This window comes from Sorex araneus, chromosome 2 (genome assembly GCF_027595985.1).
Source record: "Sorex araneus isolate mSorAra2 chromosome 2, mSorAra2.pri, whole genome shotgun sequence".
NCBI lineage: Eukaryota > Metazoa > Chordata > Mammalia > Eulipotyphla > Soricidae > Sorex > Sorex araneus.
Genome location: NC_073303.1, coordinates 248317871 through 248331582, shown reverse-complemented (window position 1 = coordinate 248331582; position 13712 = coordinate 248317871). Strand labels below are relative to the sequence as shown.

The following is a 13712-nucleotide window of genomic DNA, read 5'->3' as shown; positions in this document are numbered from 1 at the left end:
GGGCCACACCCAGGGGTGCTCAAGGCTTACTCCTGGCTCTGCTCTCAGGGACCATGTGGGACACCGGGGATCCAACCTGGGTGGGCTGTGTGCAAGGCCAGTGCCCTCCCCGCTGCCCCAGGACAAGGCCCTTTCACCCTCGCCGTACCTGTGGGCCAGATGCACCTGTCTTGATGCTGAGACCCAGCGGTTCTAACCAGGCCCGTTTTTGGGGTGTAGGTTTCAGGCTATATGTGGCAGTGCTCAGGGGTCACTCCTCTGGGTTCTCTCTCCAGCCCAGCCCCAGCCCTAGCCAATGGCCCAGTGGGGGGGGAAGCCCGTTCTGAGATCTGGCCAACTAGTCCCTGACATTATCTGGGCTGCACCCAGGGCAGAACCAGAGCCTCGGGCGAGCCTGGGGGGTGGGACATGCAAGTGGCCCTACCTTTCCAAGCCAGCAAGGGTCCTGGGGGACCCTTCCCAGCCCAGGGGAAGCCATGGGCAGCCCTTCCTATTTAAATCTCTAAATCTCTGCCCACCGCCCCCCCAAAAAAAAAAAAAACAAAACAACAAAAAGCCTGGCCAAGTCCAAGCTATTTCAGGAAACCATTTTAAAAAAAATTTAAAGCGATAATACCATGGGTAGGGCGTTTGCTTTGCACATGGTTGACCAGGGTTCGATCCCCAGCATCCCATATGGTCTCCCCCGCACCACCAGGAGTAATTCCTGAGTGCAGAGCCAGGAGTAATCCCTGAGCATTGCTGGGTGTGACCCCCCAAAAAATAATAATTAAAAAAAAAGGAACAAAATGAGCCCCTCACTTGGAGCAAAGGGTGTTTTACTTGAGGTCCCTGATCCAACGCCAGCTTTCTGCTGGAAAGCAGAGGGGGCAGGGAGACCACCAGCAGAAGCTGGATGACCTCACCTCCCCCCACACCCCACCGGGCCCACAGGGGAAGGTTTCCTGTGTGGCATTAGTGGGCGACACTCACAGATGGTTATCTCTGGAGGCCCAGCGGGAGCACAGCAGGGAGGACGCTCGCCTTGCGGGCAGCCCACCGGGGCTCCATCTCCAGGCCCCCATCAGGGTCCGCTAACTCCTGAGCGCAGAGCCAGGACAACCCTGACCGCCACCGGCATGGCTCACAAACCAACTGGCGGCAACCCCGACACCTTTGATGTCCGTGAGCACGGCAAGCGTCAGCGTCTCAAAATGAATGACAAACTTTTATTTATTTATTTTTTCTTTTTGGGTCACACCCGGCAATGCACAGGGGCCACTCCTGGCTCTGCACTCATGAGCCACCCCTGGCCATGTTCAGGGGACCATATGGGATGCTGGGAATCGAACCCGGGTCGGCCGCGTGCAAGGCAAAGGCCCTACCCGCTGTGCTATTGCCCCAGCCCCTGAATGACAAACTTTTAAAAACATTCTCCCCTCGGGTCACTTAACTCAATCAACAGACGCAACAAAATGACAAGAGGCTCACTGAAGGATCAGTGACTGCCTGAGGAAGGCTCGGAGCCCCAGGCCTGCCCCTTTGGCAAACAGTTTCTGGGTGCCCCACCTGCAAGGGCGTGCAATAAGCAAGTGTGATTTAACTTTCTATTTTTTGGGTCACACCTGGCGATGCTCCGGGGTTACTCCTGATGGTGCTCGGGGGACCATGCGGGGCTGAGACTCAAACCTGGGGTGCCCACGTGCCACACCCCTGCCCAAACCAGTCCAGATCCCCCCTGGAATCCCAAGTCCCCAGAGAGTGAGTCTGTTTGTTGGGGACACCCCTAGAAGTCCCTCTTCCCTACGCACCGCGGTCCAAAAACGTCAGTCCATGGAGTTTCTGCAGCGGCCCCAAACAGCGGCCTGGTGCAGAGTGCGGACCCCCAGCTCCCGGGGTCCCTCAGGTGGCTCTGCCCAGTGGGATGCCAGGAGATCAGTCCAATTCTCCCTGTGCCTTTTTCGCTTGTTTTGGAGCCACACCCAGTGATGCTCAGGCCTGACTCCTGGCTCTGTGCTCAGGGATCACTCCTGGTGGGGCTCAGGAACCCTATGGGGTGCCGGGAATCGAACCTGGGTCGGCCGCGTGCAAAGCAAATGCCCTCCCGGCTGTGCTATCGCTCCAACCCCCTCCCCCCCCGCGCTGAGATATCCCCTTACTAAGGCCTCTCACCTGCCATGAGCGGGGCACAGCCCTGCTCCCCAGGCGGGCGCTTGTCTCTCTTACCCCTCGAGCCCCAACCCCTCCAGTCTGGGCCCTCACTGCAGCCCGAGATGCTCAGGCAATGGCACCTCTACACCTGTGGGCCCCTCAAACCCTGTCAGCACCCCTGCTCCACCCCAAGAGGCTCCAGCTGGACTGGGCTCAGCCTGGGGTGTGCTTACGTGTATGTGTGTGCGCGCGCATGCGTACGTGTGTTAGTGGGGGTTTCTTCTGGTAGCGTGCGTCCACACATGGCCCCAGACCAAACTGGTGATGCACCCCCAGAGGCCCTGGCAGAAGCGGGATGTGTGTGTGTGTGTGTGTGGGGGGGGGGGCTGAGAGCCTGTGTCAGAAGCAGGATGTGTGTGTGTGGGGGGGGGGGGCGGGCTGGGAGCCTGTGTCGGGCTTGGGCCCTGCTGGGAAACCACAGGTGGGTGTCGACTCGGCTCCCCTAGGCCAAAGCCAGAATCCAAATCCCGAACACCCCACTTACCGGCACTGTTCCGGGCTGGCCATCAAAAAAAAATTTTTTTTTTTTTTGCTTTTTGGGTCACACCCAGCGATGCACAGGGGTTACTCCTGGCTTTGCACTCAGGAATTATTCCTGGCAGTGCTTGGGGGACCATATGGGATGCCGGGGATCGAACCCGGGTCGGCCGTCGGCCGCGTGCAAGGCAAACGCCCTACCCACTGTGCTATCGCTCCGGCCCCATGGCCATCAAATATTTGGGGAGGTCTGGTGGTGGTGGTGGTCGGGGGGTGCTGTTATGTAAGGGCACCCCCAGCCCCCCAACACAGTGGCCGTGGTCACTGCAGGAGGGGCTTGTCTGAGGGTGTCTGGGTGTGGGTGAGAATGAGATCTGCCGTCACACGCCCCCTGGCCCAGCCTCCTGGGAGCCACAAGAACCTCCTGGGTAGAAAGGGAACCCAGGGGAAGCCAGAGTTGTGAGTTCAACACCCGATCGGGTCCCTGGGCCTGATCCCAATCGAGGGGCTCTAGCCCTAAACCGCCTCCCCCTGCCCCGCCGCCCGCCCCGGGAGGAGGGAAGGTGAGAAGTTCTGGCAAGTTCCTGGCCGGGATCTGTCACACCGTTACAGAGCAGCTCAGAACCCATTAGCGTCTTTCCTCCTTAGCCGGAAGAAACGGACAGGGCAATGGCTGAGAGGGCTGTGCCCCCCAAGCCAAATTGCCGAGAAGCCCCCAGCAGAGTCTGTCCTGGGCCCTGCCACCTCTGTCTGAGGGGCCTGACCGGGCCCCTGCTTTTCAAAGGCCTTTCAGAGGTCTGATTCCTTTGGGCTTCGGGGGGCGGCTGGGGGGGACCCCAGACAGCAGGGCTGCAGAGAGAGCTCCTGGCCGGCATGGCCAGGAGGGTGGGCAGGTGGATGGAGGGGAAGGGGCCCCCGGGTCAGACACAGTGTAGCAGGGGAGGGCACTTGTCTTGCATGTAGCTAACCTGGGTTTGATCCCAGGTTCCGCATAGGGTCCCTCAAGTCCTGCCAGGAGTGACCCTTGAGCACAGATCCAGGAGTCAGCCCTGAGCACTGCTGGGAGAAGCCACAAAACAAACCAAAAAAAAAAAAAAAGCAAAATGGGGGGGTAGAGATAGACCAGCAGGAAGGGTGCTTATCTTGCATGAGGCTGACCCGGGTTCGATGCCGGACATCCCAGAGGGTCCTCGGAGCCCCGCCAGGAGTGATCCCTGAGTGCAGGGGTCCGCCCTGAGCATCACTGGGTGAAAATAATAAGGGAAGGGGCCTGACACCAGCCGTGCCCTTCCTGGGGTGCGAGTCGACTTCCCCCCAGCCCTGCACACCTGGCCCCACTCTGGGCCCGTCCCTGCATTCTGGGGGCCTGGGGAAGGCGAGCCTCTGCCTACCAGAATGGGAAAACGGAGGCGGGAGAGACAGTCCAGCGGGATGGCTCTTGCCTTGTGCAGGGGTCACTCCTGGCGGGGCCGGGGGATCTGGGTGAACCGCAGAAGGCACTGCAAGCGTCCCCCCCCCCCCCCCGGGCTGTCTCAGCTCTTGGGCGCTGAGACCCTTATACATATATATATATATTTTTGCTTTTTTGGGTCACACCTGGCGATACACAGGAGTTACTCCTGGCTTTGCACTCAGGAATCACTCCTGGCGGTGCTCAGGGGACCCTATGGGATGCTGGGAATCGAACTCGGGTCGGCCACGTGTAAGGCAAACGCCCTACCTGCTGCACTATAGCTCCAGCCCCTTGAGACCCATTTTCATTTCACTCTCCATCACCTCATGCGGGGCCTTCCCGGGCCCATCAGTCCAGTCTCTCAGCCCTTGCTCCTGTCCTTTGTTCCCTTCCTTTCTTTGTCCTCTAGGTCACACACACAGTTGGACTGGGGCGGGGGGGAGGGGCGTCTGGTTTGGGGAGCAGAGATCACCCCTGGTGGTGCTTGGGGTGGTGCCTGCCAAGACCCTTGCGCCCATGTTTTCGAGAACTTCCCCGTCTCCCTCCCCCAGCCTCAGCACCAGGAAGGTTCGGGGAGAAGGTGACAGGGATGGTGCCACATCCCCTCCATGCTCCTCAAATAAACAAGCCGGTCCAACCACAGAGGGACCCCAAGACCTAGGGTTTGACCCTTCCAACCTTCCCACGCTGGCTCTGGTCAAGCTCTCCGGCCCACCAAGTCCTGGGGAGTGGGTATGGGGGGGTGTGGGGGTGTGTGGAGAAGGGTCTGTTTCATTCCCGCGGCTCTGGATGTGGTCCAGGGCACAGTTTCCTGGGGGTTTGAGGAATAAATGATCAAAGGCTCCGGCGTTGCCCCAGCAGCAGGTGCGATGACACAAAAGAGCAAGATTACGGGCTGGGGCGATAGGACAGAGGCTGACTTGGGTTCAATCCTGGACACCCCCAAGCTCTGCCAGGAGGGATCCCTGGAGTAAGTCCTGAGCACCCGCTGGGTATCGCCTCCCAAGCGTCCTACCCACTGTGCTATTGTTCCAGCCCCTGGGGTCCCCTTTATTTTAGTTATTTATTTCGGTTTTTGGATCACAACCCAGCGACGCTCAGGGTAAAGTTACTCCCGGCTCTGCACTCAGGAATTGCTCCTGGAGGGGGTTGGGGGACCATACGGGATGCCGGGCAGGGAACCCAGATCGGCCACGTGCAAGGTAAGTGCCCTCCCCACTGCGCTGTCACTCTAGCCCCTTGGGGTCCCTTGTGAAGGTGGCTGGGCACCGATCATGGAGAGCGGGCAGAGAGGGCCAGAGGCGGTGCTGGGGAGCTCAGCCCCCACCAACTGCCTGGGTCAGCCTAACAAGCCTTCTGGGTTGAGGGTCTTCCAGGGCAGGGGTTCCGAGAGTGCCCCCTACGGGCGGCGATCCTGGCAGCTCACATGATCCTGCGGGCAGGAGAGACCCCCTAAGGGGCGGGGCCAGGTGCTGCTGGGAGACTCGAGAGGCTCTTGCGCATGTGCGGTCAGCGAGCATCCCTCGGCCAGCATCCCTGGGACAGCACCTGCCTGGAAGCCTAAGGGGAAGTCTAAGGGGCCCCGGGCCCTGGAGAGCCCAGTCCCTCAGAGCTCAGTGCCCAGAACCGGGGCGCCGAGGGCTCCAATCATGCCCCCCACTCTCAGTTCCTCGGGAGGGCTAACGCCTTTCTGGGGAGGCGTCCAACTGTTCATTCACTCCTTTGTTACCTTTTGGACAAACTTCCCTAGTGGCGGGGCTGGGGGACTCTTGCTCCCGGAGTGATCCCTGAGCACCACAGGGAATGGCCCCTGAACCAATGTGGTGGGTGGGGGGCACTCGAGCTCAGACACTGGGGTCACACCCGGCGGTGCTCAGGGCTTACTCCTTGCTCTGGTCCAGGGATCATTCCCAGAGATCAGGGGAGACCCTAGAGGGTGCTGGGGTTCAAAGCCAGAGGCTGGCGTGCAAGGCAGGTGCCCTCTCCCCTCTGGCCGGCCTCTAGGGCCGAAACCCTGGTCATTTTCTTCTCTTTGCTTTTTGGTTTTTGGCCACAACACAGTGGTGTCGGGAGTACTCCTGGCACAGTGCTCAACGGGCCGTGCAATCTGGGTATGGAACCCGGAGAATTCTGTCTGCAAAGCCTGAATTCCTTCCCACAGAGCCCCTTTCTCACTGGCCCAGCCTTTCTTTTGTTGCTTGGTCTGTGGTCACCCATCAATGTTCAGGGTTTATTCCTCCTTCTGAGCTCAGAGAGATCACACCTGGCAGTGCTGGGGGAGGGGAAGGAATGGGGACCCTGGAATTGAATCCAGGTGGCCTGCACGCAAGCAAGCACCTACGTCTTTCCTTTTTCAGTTAAAACTGTGAGGAACGCAGAGGGAAACAGTGCACCCCGAGTTCCTACTCACTTGCTCCTTGCACCCGAGGCTGGTGAGCCCTGTATGGTCTGCGGGAACCCGGGCCGGGGTGTGTGTGTGTGTGGGGGGGTGGTCTGAGAGATCCTCACCCTTTGAGCACAACGCTTTAACAAGGCTTGTTTCATGAAGGCTGGTTCTGGCCGTCACGGAGAATTTGACCATTTGTTCCGTCCATGTGACAGACACTTTAGGTCTTAATTCCCTAACACCTGCCCCGGAAATTCTAGGGGCAAATGTTTGGTGGATCTGAGTTTTGCTTTCTTCAGCGGGTAATCGGTTTCTGGTACTTGTGCTCTTTTGTCTATCCATTCACACTTGTCCCAGTACCAGCCCGATGAGGGGGGGGACACCAGTGGCCCATCTGGCACCTGCATGCATGTGGCAGCTAAAACCAATTTAGGAGTTTGGGGAGTGGGGAGGGCCTTGCCTTGTTCGTGGCTGACCTGGGTTTGATCCCCTGAGTCCCATAGGGCCCTCTGGCCCTCGACCCCTGAAGTGATTCCTGAGTGCAAGAGCCAGGAGTAAACCTCTGAGCATCACTCGGAGTGGCCCCCTCAAACAAACAGACAAAAAAACCACAAAGAGTTCAGGGTCTGAGCCTCAGCCCAGAGGGGAGGGCTGCCTTGCCTTGCATGTGGTGGACCTGGGTCCCATCCCTGGAACCCCACTGGGTCCCTGAGCATGGCCAGGAGTGATCCCTGAGTGCAGAGTCTGAGCCAGTCCTGAGCATCGCTAGGTGTGGCCCCCAAACAACAACAAAAAGCAAGGTGCAGACAGTGCCTGGTGTGTGTACAGGTACAAAGGAACCGGTTCCGACCAGGCTGCAGAAGGCCAGCAACACGCCCCCCACCCCCCACAACCAGCCTCCCGCCCCAGCAGAAAGGAAATACAATAGTTCTGCAGTCATCACCCAGTTCTGGAAACTACTAGCTAACAGGGGCGGGGACGGTGATGCCCCCCACCTCCAGGACTCTGTCATCTATTTGGCTTTTGCTTTGGAGGCCACACCCGGGAAGTGCTCAGGGCTTACCCCCGGCACTGTGCTCAGGGAATAGCTCCTGGCATGGCCTTGGGGGAGCCTATAGTGGTGGGTGCTGGGGATCGAACCCGGGTTGGGCCGTGTGAAAGGCCTTCACCACTGTGCTCTCTCTCAGACCCCAGGAGCCTGTAATCTGAATGGGGAAAAAAGAAAAAGAAAAAACAAACAAACAAAAAACCTGAAAGCTCACTGCTCCTGACCCTGGTGGTGTAGTGTGTGTGGGGAGCTGGCTCTTTCCCTCCCCAACCTCCCCCTTTGGTTACCACCACTGGGGTGGGGGAGACAGCAGAGTCGAGAAGCCAGGGGAAGGTGAAGATTCACCCACTAAGGGGTGATCCTTGGCAGAGGGGCTTCCAAATCAGACCATGCTGAGCCAAAAAGGAGGGGTTGGTGCCCCGAGAGAGCCAATGTATTTCTGGGCTCCAACGATCCACAAGCCCAGTTCTCAGCCCAGAACAGGGTGCTACCAGAGGGGCGACCCGAAGGAAAAGGAGGCTGCTGGTGTAAGAGGGGGCCCCCTGACCCCACAGCGGGAGGGGGGCTCGCAGGGCAGGCTTTCCGAGCGTGGCACATACCCCACTCCCATGGCCATCGTGGGAAGCGGACTCCAAGCCATGCCTTCCAGCTGGCACCGGCCTCCCGGCGTGCCCCGCAGCTGGTGCAGTTGCCCGCAGCGCCCCGACGCGCCTTCTGCCACGCCTCGGCCTCCAAGGGGCGGCCGGCCCGCAGCTGACCCCGCCGAGCCGCCCGACCAACTCACAACTCCGGGCAGTGCCAGCTTGGAGCGCTCCAGCCCAGCCCTTGGCCCCCCCTCCCCTCCAGCTCTGGATGCACGCATGCACCTCCTCGCTCGTGCTCCCCTTACCCCCTCCAAATAATAATATATATTTTTAAAAGGAGCCTCTCTGGCTTGGACGTGGCCAGCAAGCATCCTCCTAACTGCTCATGCTCGGCTAAACCCCGGGATCTCGAGTGGGGGGGTGGTGGGGGTGCCGGCCCTGCGGGGATGATCGGGGACGGGCGTGGAGCGGAGGAGAGAAAGGGCAGGCTGGGCGGGGTGGTCACCCAGGAATGCAGGGCACACAGACCGGCTGGGCAGCGGCAGCAGGAGGAGGAAGGAGGAGGGGGAGGTCCTCCCCCCGGCCCCCCGCCAAGAGACGCAGGCTGGGGACCCAGATGCATGAGGGGGCAGCGGCTCTGCAGAGAACTAAGGGGAACTGGGTGGAGCCGCTCCCCTGGGGGCTGGGGGGAGAGAAGCCAGAGGCTGCGGGCTGCGGAGCCCCGGCGCCTGGAGAGGGGGCCGGGAGGTGGGTGGGTGGGTGGGAGAGGGAAGCAGGTGAGCCCCAGGAGGAGGTGCGGGGCAGAGAGCCAAGCCTGCGTGCGTGTCCCATCCAGCCGGAGGCGGCGGGGAGCGAGCTGCAGCCTGAGCTCGGGGCCACGGGGCAGGCCGGGTTTTTTGGGGGGCGAGTGGAGGGAGGGGGCAGATCCCAGTGCCCGCTCCCGCCTCGGCCGGGGTCCCGGAGCCCAAGGGGGGCGTGCAGGGCACGGTCCAGCTGCCAGGCGGGGCAGCACGGTCTAGCACCCCCCGCCACCACACACACGCAGACACACACACACACCCCCCAGCCCCGCTCCACCCGGGCTCGCGCGCCTACCTGCGCAGGGCCGAGCGCCAGCTTGGGCTCATCCTCCTCCCGAGGACCGTCGAGCTCGGGCTCCGCCTCGGGGGGCCCCGCACCGGCTCCCGCTTCCAGGCTCGGCGGCGGCGGCGGCGGCGGCGGCGGTGGTGGCGGCGGCGGCTCGGGCGCTTGGGGCTTGTGGGGGCCCGCGGCCCGCGCCCGCTCGCGCCGGCCCGCGCCGCCGCCCGGCCTGCTCCGCCTCCGAGTCATGCTGCTGCTGCTGCTGCTGCTGCTGCTGCTGCTGCTGCTCGCGCCGCTCGCTCGCTGCCCCGCGCCGCCGCCGTCACCGCCGCCGCCGCCGCCGCCGCCACCGCCGCCGCCGCCGCTCCCCTCGCAGGACAACAGCCAATATGGCGGCGCCCGGCTCCCCCCTCCGTCGCTGCCAGCAGGTCAGGGGGCACGCGCGGTCCGCGCCGTCGCACTCGGCGGCTGTGGCCGCGGGCGCCATCTTGAGGACGGGCACTGCCCGGAGTTCCGTGGGAGCAAAGCCGCGGTTGGGGAAAGGCCCCCCTGCTCGCGGCGGCGGAGGGGAGCTCGGCGCTGCCTCCTGGCTGGCTATCAGTGAATAGGAATAGTTTCAATTTCCGTCGCGCTACTGTCCTTTCCCCAGCCTTATCTACCCGCCTGACTTCTCGCTGTCCCACCGGCACGAGGCTTCCTCTTTCGCAGCAGGTAAAATCGAGGCTTGCGAAAAAGGGGTCGCGGGAGCCCGAGAGATCCTGCAGCTGGTCGGGCGCTTGCCTGCAGACCCGGGTTTGGCTCTGATCACCGGCATCCCGTGTGGTTCCACTGAGCACCGCCTGGTTCCACTGAGCACCGTGCTGAGTGCAGAGCCAGGTGTGGCTGAGCATCACCAAGTAATAATAATAATAATAATAATAATAATAATAATAATAATAATAATAAACCAAAGGTGCCACGGTGGTCCAACATTATCCAGCTAGATTATCGTGCTGGTGGGTCAAGCTGAAAGACACAATCTTGGTCTCTATTTGCAATATACAAGTTAATCTGGCGACACGTGGGTGCTGGGGACTGTGGACTCGAAGCTGGCATCTCCAGTCTTCCCCCAGTCGCCTGGATCTGTTGTCTAGGTCAGTGTTTTTGATGTGTGTGTGTGTTGGGGTAGGGGTGCTCAGAGTATAGTCCTGGCCCTGTCCTTAGGGGTCACTTTTGGCAGACCCTATAGGATGCCTGAGATCGAATCTGGGTCCCCGGAGCAGAGTGAAAGGCAAGTGCCCTACCTGCTGTGCTGTCTCTCCTGGTGGGACGGAGACTTTGCTTTTCAGGGTCTTACCCAGAGAGCATAGTACTGCCAGGAGCAAAAGGCACTAAGGACTGTAATGAAAATAAAGAGCCTAAAAAAAAATTTAAAAAGAAAGGAAGAAAGAAAAGAGTGAACTCAGAGCTCTTAATTACCAAAACTACAAAAAATGAGTAACACTTGTGGTCTCTGCCTTTGGACCAAGATGAAGGGCAGTAACAGGGCGACTCCATGCCAGGCGATCACTCTCCCTGCTATCCTATTGCTCCCACCCCTATCCTTACTACTTGTAAGTAGCTCCGCAAGTAGCTTCATATTATTACGCCACATGCATGTCCCCAGTCTTTCCCTATTAAACACCAACTCCCCACCATGCCTTTGGAACTGCAGTGATTGTACAGCAGGTACGGTGTTTGCCTTCCATACAGCCCACCGGGGGTTTGATCCCCAGCATCCCCCAAGCACCGCCCGGAGTAATTCCTGTGTGCAGAGCCAGGAGTCGCCCCTGAGCATCGCTGGGCGTGGCCCTCCACCCAAAAAGAAGTACAGGAACATTTCTTCTTGTTTTGTTTTGGGGCCACACTTGGTGGTGCTCAGGGCTTCCTCCTGGCCCTGTGTTCAGGGATCACTCCTGATGGATTGAGGGACCCACTAGGAGGTGCTGGGGATCAAATTCACTTCAGCTGTGTGCACAGTACTATCTCTCTGGTCCCCTGGCAATCACTCTTGGGCCTGAGGCATGCAAGGCAGGTACCTTAAGGCCTATGTACTCTCCCTCCAGTCTTCAGTGCTCAGAAGTTACTCCCTACTTGGTGCTCAAGGTGGAAACCAGGACTTGCATGCTTAAAGTCTGTGCTCTAGTTATTGTTTCCATCAATAAAGAAAATTTTGTGATGTGTGTGTGTGTATGTGTGTGGGGGGCATTTGGGGCCACAGCCACACCAAACCTCCTTAGGGCTTTCTCAGGAATCACTCTTGGTGTTGCTGGGGTAGGGGGGACTCTATGTGCTACTAGGGATTTGTGTGTGTGTGTGTGTGTGTGTGTGTGTGTGTGTGTGTGTGTTTTAGGCACCACTGAAAGTGCTCAGGGCTGACCCCTGGCTCTGCTCTCAGGGATCACTCTTGGGGGTCTGGTCCTCCCTTGGACCAATCCTATGGCGTACTGGGGATCAAACCTGGGTCAGCCGTGTGCAAGACCTTACCTGCTGTACTATCACTCTGGCCTGTTTTTAATTTTTGGGGGCTTGGGGGCCACATCCAGCAATGCTCTGGGCTAACTTGTGGCTCTGCACTCAGGAATCACTATGTGGTCCCGGAGATGGCACCCAGGTTAGCCACATGCCAAGACAATCTCCCCACCCCGTGCACTGTCACTCCAGCCTACTTTCCTCCTGCTTTTGTTTGTTATTGTGCTATTTAGCCATTCCCAAGAAATCGCAATCAAGCAGGCCAGACAGTTTAAAGCCCAGGTCTTGAAAAGTGTGTGTTTGCTGATTGCTCAGCTCCGCAGTGCTCAGAGCATACTCCTAGCTCTGTGCTCACAGGTCACTCTTGGCAGGGCTCAGGGGACCACACCTGGTGCCGGGGATTGAACAGGTATCTGCTGTGTGCAAGGCAAGCACCCAACCTCTATTCTCTCTTTCTCTGAGTCCAAATTCAGAGATTCTTTTTCCAGCTGTGTGCCTCCTGAGTCTACCCACAGCCAGCCACCCTCACCTTTGTTCGGTTCCTTTTGGGGGACACACCCCGAATTGCTAAGGCACCCAGCTCAAGGGTTGCTCCCCTGGGTACTCCGGAAAGCATGTGGTGCCAGGGACGGAACCCTTTCTGCCCTCTTCGGGGCTCTTCTGCTCCCCCCTTTTTTGCGTTGGTCTTGGGGTCACATCTGGTAGTGCTCAGGGCTGACTCCTGGCTCTGTGCTCAGGGGTCACTCCTGGCAGAGCTCAGGGACCCTATGGGGTGCCGGGGATTGAACCCAGATTAGCCGTATTCAAGTCAAGCACCTTCCCCGCTGTGATATCGCTCCAGCCTCCCTTCTTCTGTTTCCAGTTTTTGTTTTTGTGGTGGCTCAGGACTTACTCCGGGGACTGTGCTCAGGGATCACTCCTGGTGGTGCTCAGGAGACCGTATGGCGGACCAGAGCAATAGTACAGTGGGTAGGGTATTTACCTTGCATGTGGCTAACACTCGGGTTCCATCCCTGGTATCCCATATGGTCCCCCAAGCACCGCCAAGAGTAATCCCTGAGTGCAAAGCCATCAATAACCACCCCTGAGCACTGCTGGGTAGCACTGTCTGTAGCACTGTCCTCCCACTGTTCATTGATTTGCTTGAGCGGGCACCAGTAACGTCTCCATTGTGAGACTAGTTGTTACTGTTTTTGGCATATCGAATATGGAATATGCCACGGGGAGCTTGCCAGGCTCTGCCGTGCGGGCGGGATACTCTTGGTAGCTTGCAGCAGTGTGACCCAAAAACCAAAAAGAAAAAAAGAGAAAAGGAGGCCCTCTGGATTTCCAGTGATGGAAGCCGGGCCAGCCAAGGGCCCTACTTACTGCATTATCCCTTCAGCTCTGTCAGGGATCACTCCTGGCTCACTTGGGGGACCGTGAAAATTGGGTCAGCCATGTGCATGTGCATGAGGCCAGCACCTTACTTAGCTCTCTTGCCCATCTTCCTTTTTTTTTTTTTTTTTGGTGGTGGTTATTTGTGTGATTCTTTTTTTTTTTTTTTTTGCTTTTCGGGTTACACCCAGCGATGCACAGGGCTTACTCCTGGCTCTACACTCAGGAATTACTTCTGGCGGTACTGGGGGACCCTATGGGATGCTAGGAATCAAACCCTGGTCGGCCGAGTGCAAGGCAAACGCCCTATCCGCTGCGCTATGGCTCCAGCCCCCCCTTTTGTTTGTTTTTGTTTTTAGGCCACACCTGGCTGTACTTAGGGATCACCCCAGATGGGGCTCAGGGGATCAAATGGGGTGCTGGGGATCAAACCACGGTCGTATGGCATGCAAAGCAAGTGCCCTCCCCACTGTGCTATCGCATCCATCCCCCAGCTTAACACACGCAAGAGGAATGAAAGGGGCTGGAGCGATAGCACAGAGGGTAGGGCGTTTGCCTTGCAGGTGGCCGACCCGGGTTCGATTTCCAGCATCTCATAGGGTCCCCTGAGCACCGCCAGGAGTAATT

General features: G+C 59.1%; 1 protein-coding gene and 1 pseudogene across 1 annotated transcript in view; one reads left to right on the top strand and one right to left on the bottom strand.

Moving 5' to 3' along the window:
* The window catches only part of FAM193B (family with sequence similarity 193 member B), a 30379-nt gene extending 20802 nt beyond the window's left edge, over nucleotides 1–9577 (bottom strand). The window contains exon 1 of the mRNA XM_055126990.1: nucleotides 9234–9577. Coding sequence (XP_054982965.1) covers nucleotides 9234–9467 — 234 coding nt within the window. The 5' untranslated portion in view covers nucleotides 9468–9577. The remainder of the gene's footprint in view (nucleotides 1–9233) is intronic.
* Nucleotides 9466–13712, top strand: part of LOC129401847 (protein Wiz-like) — a 29430-nt pseudogene continuing 25183 nt past the window's right edge.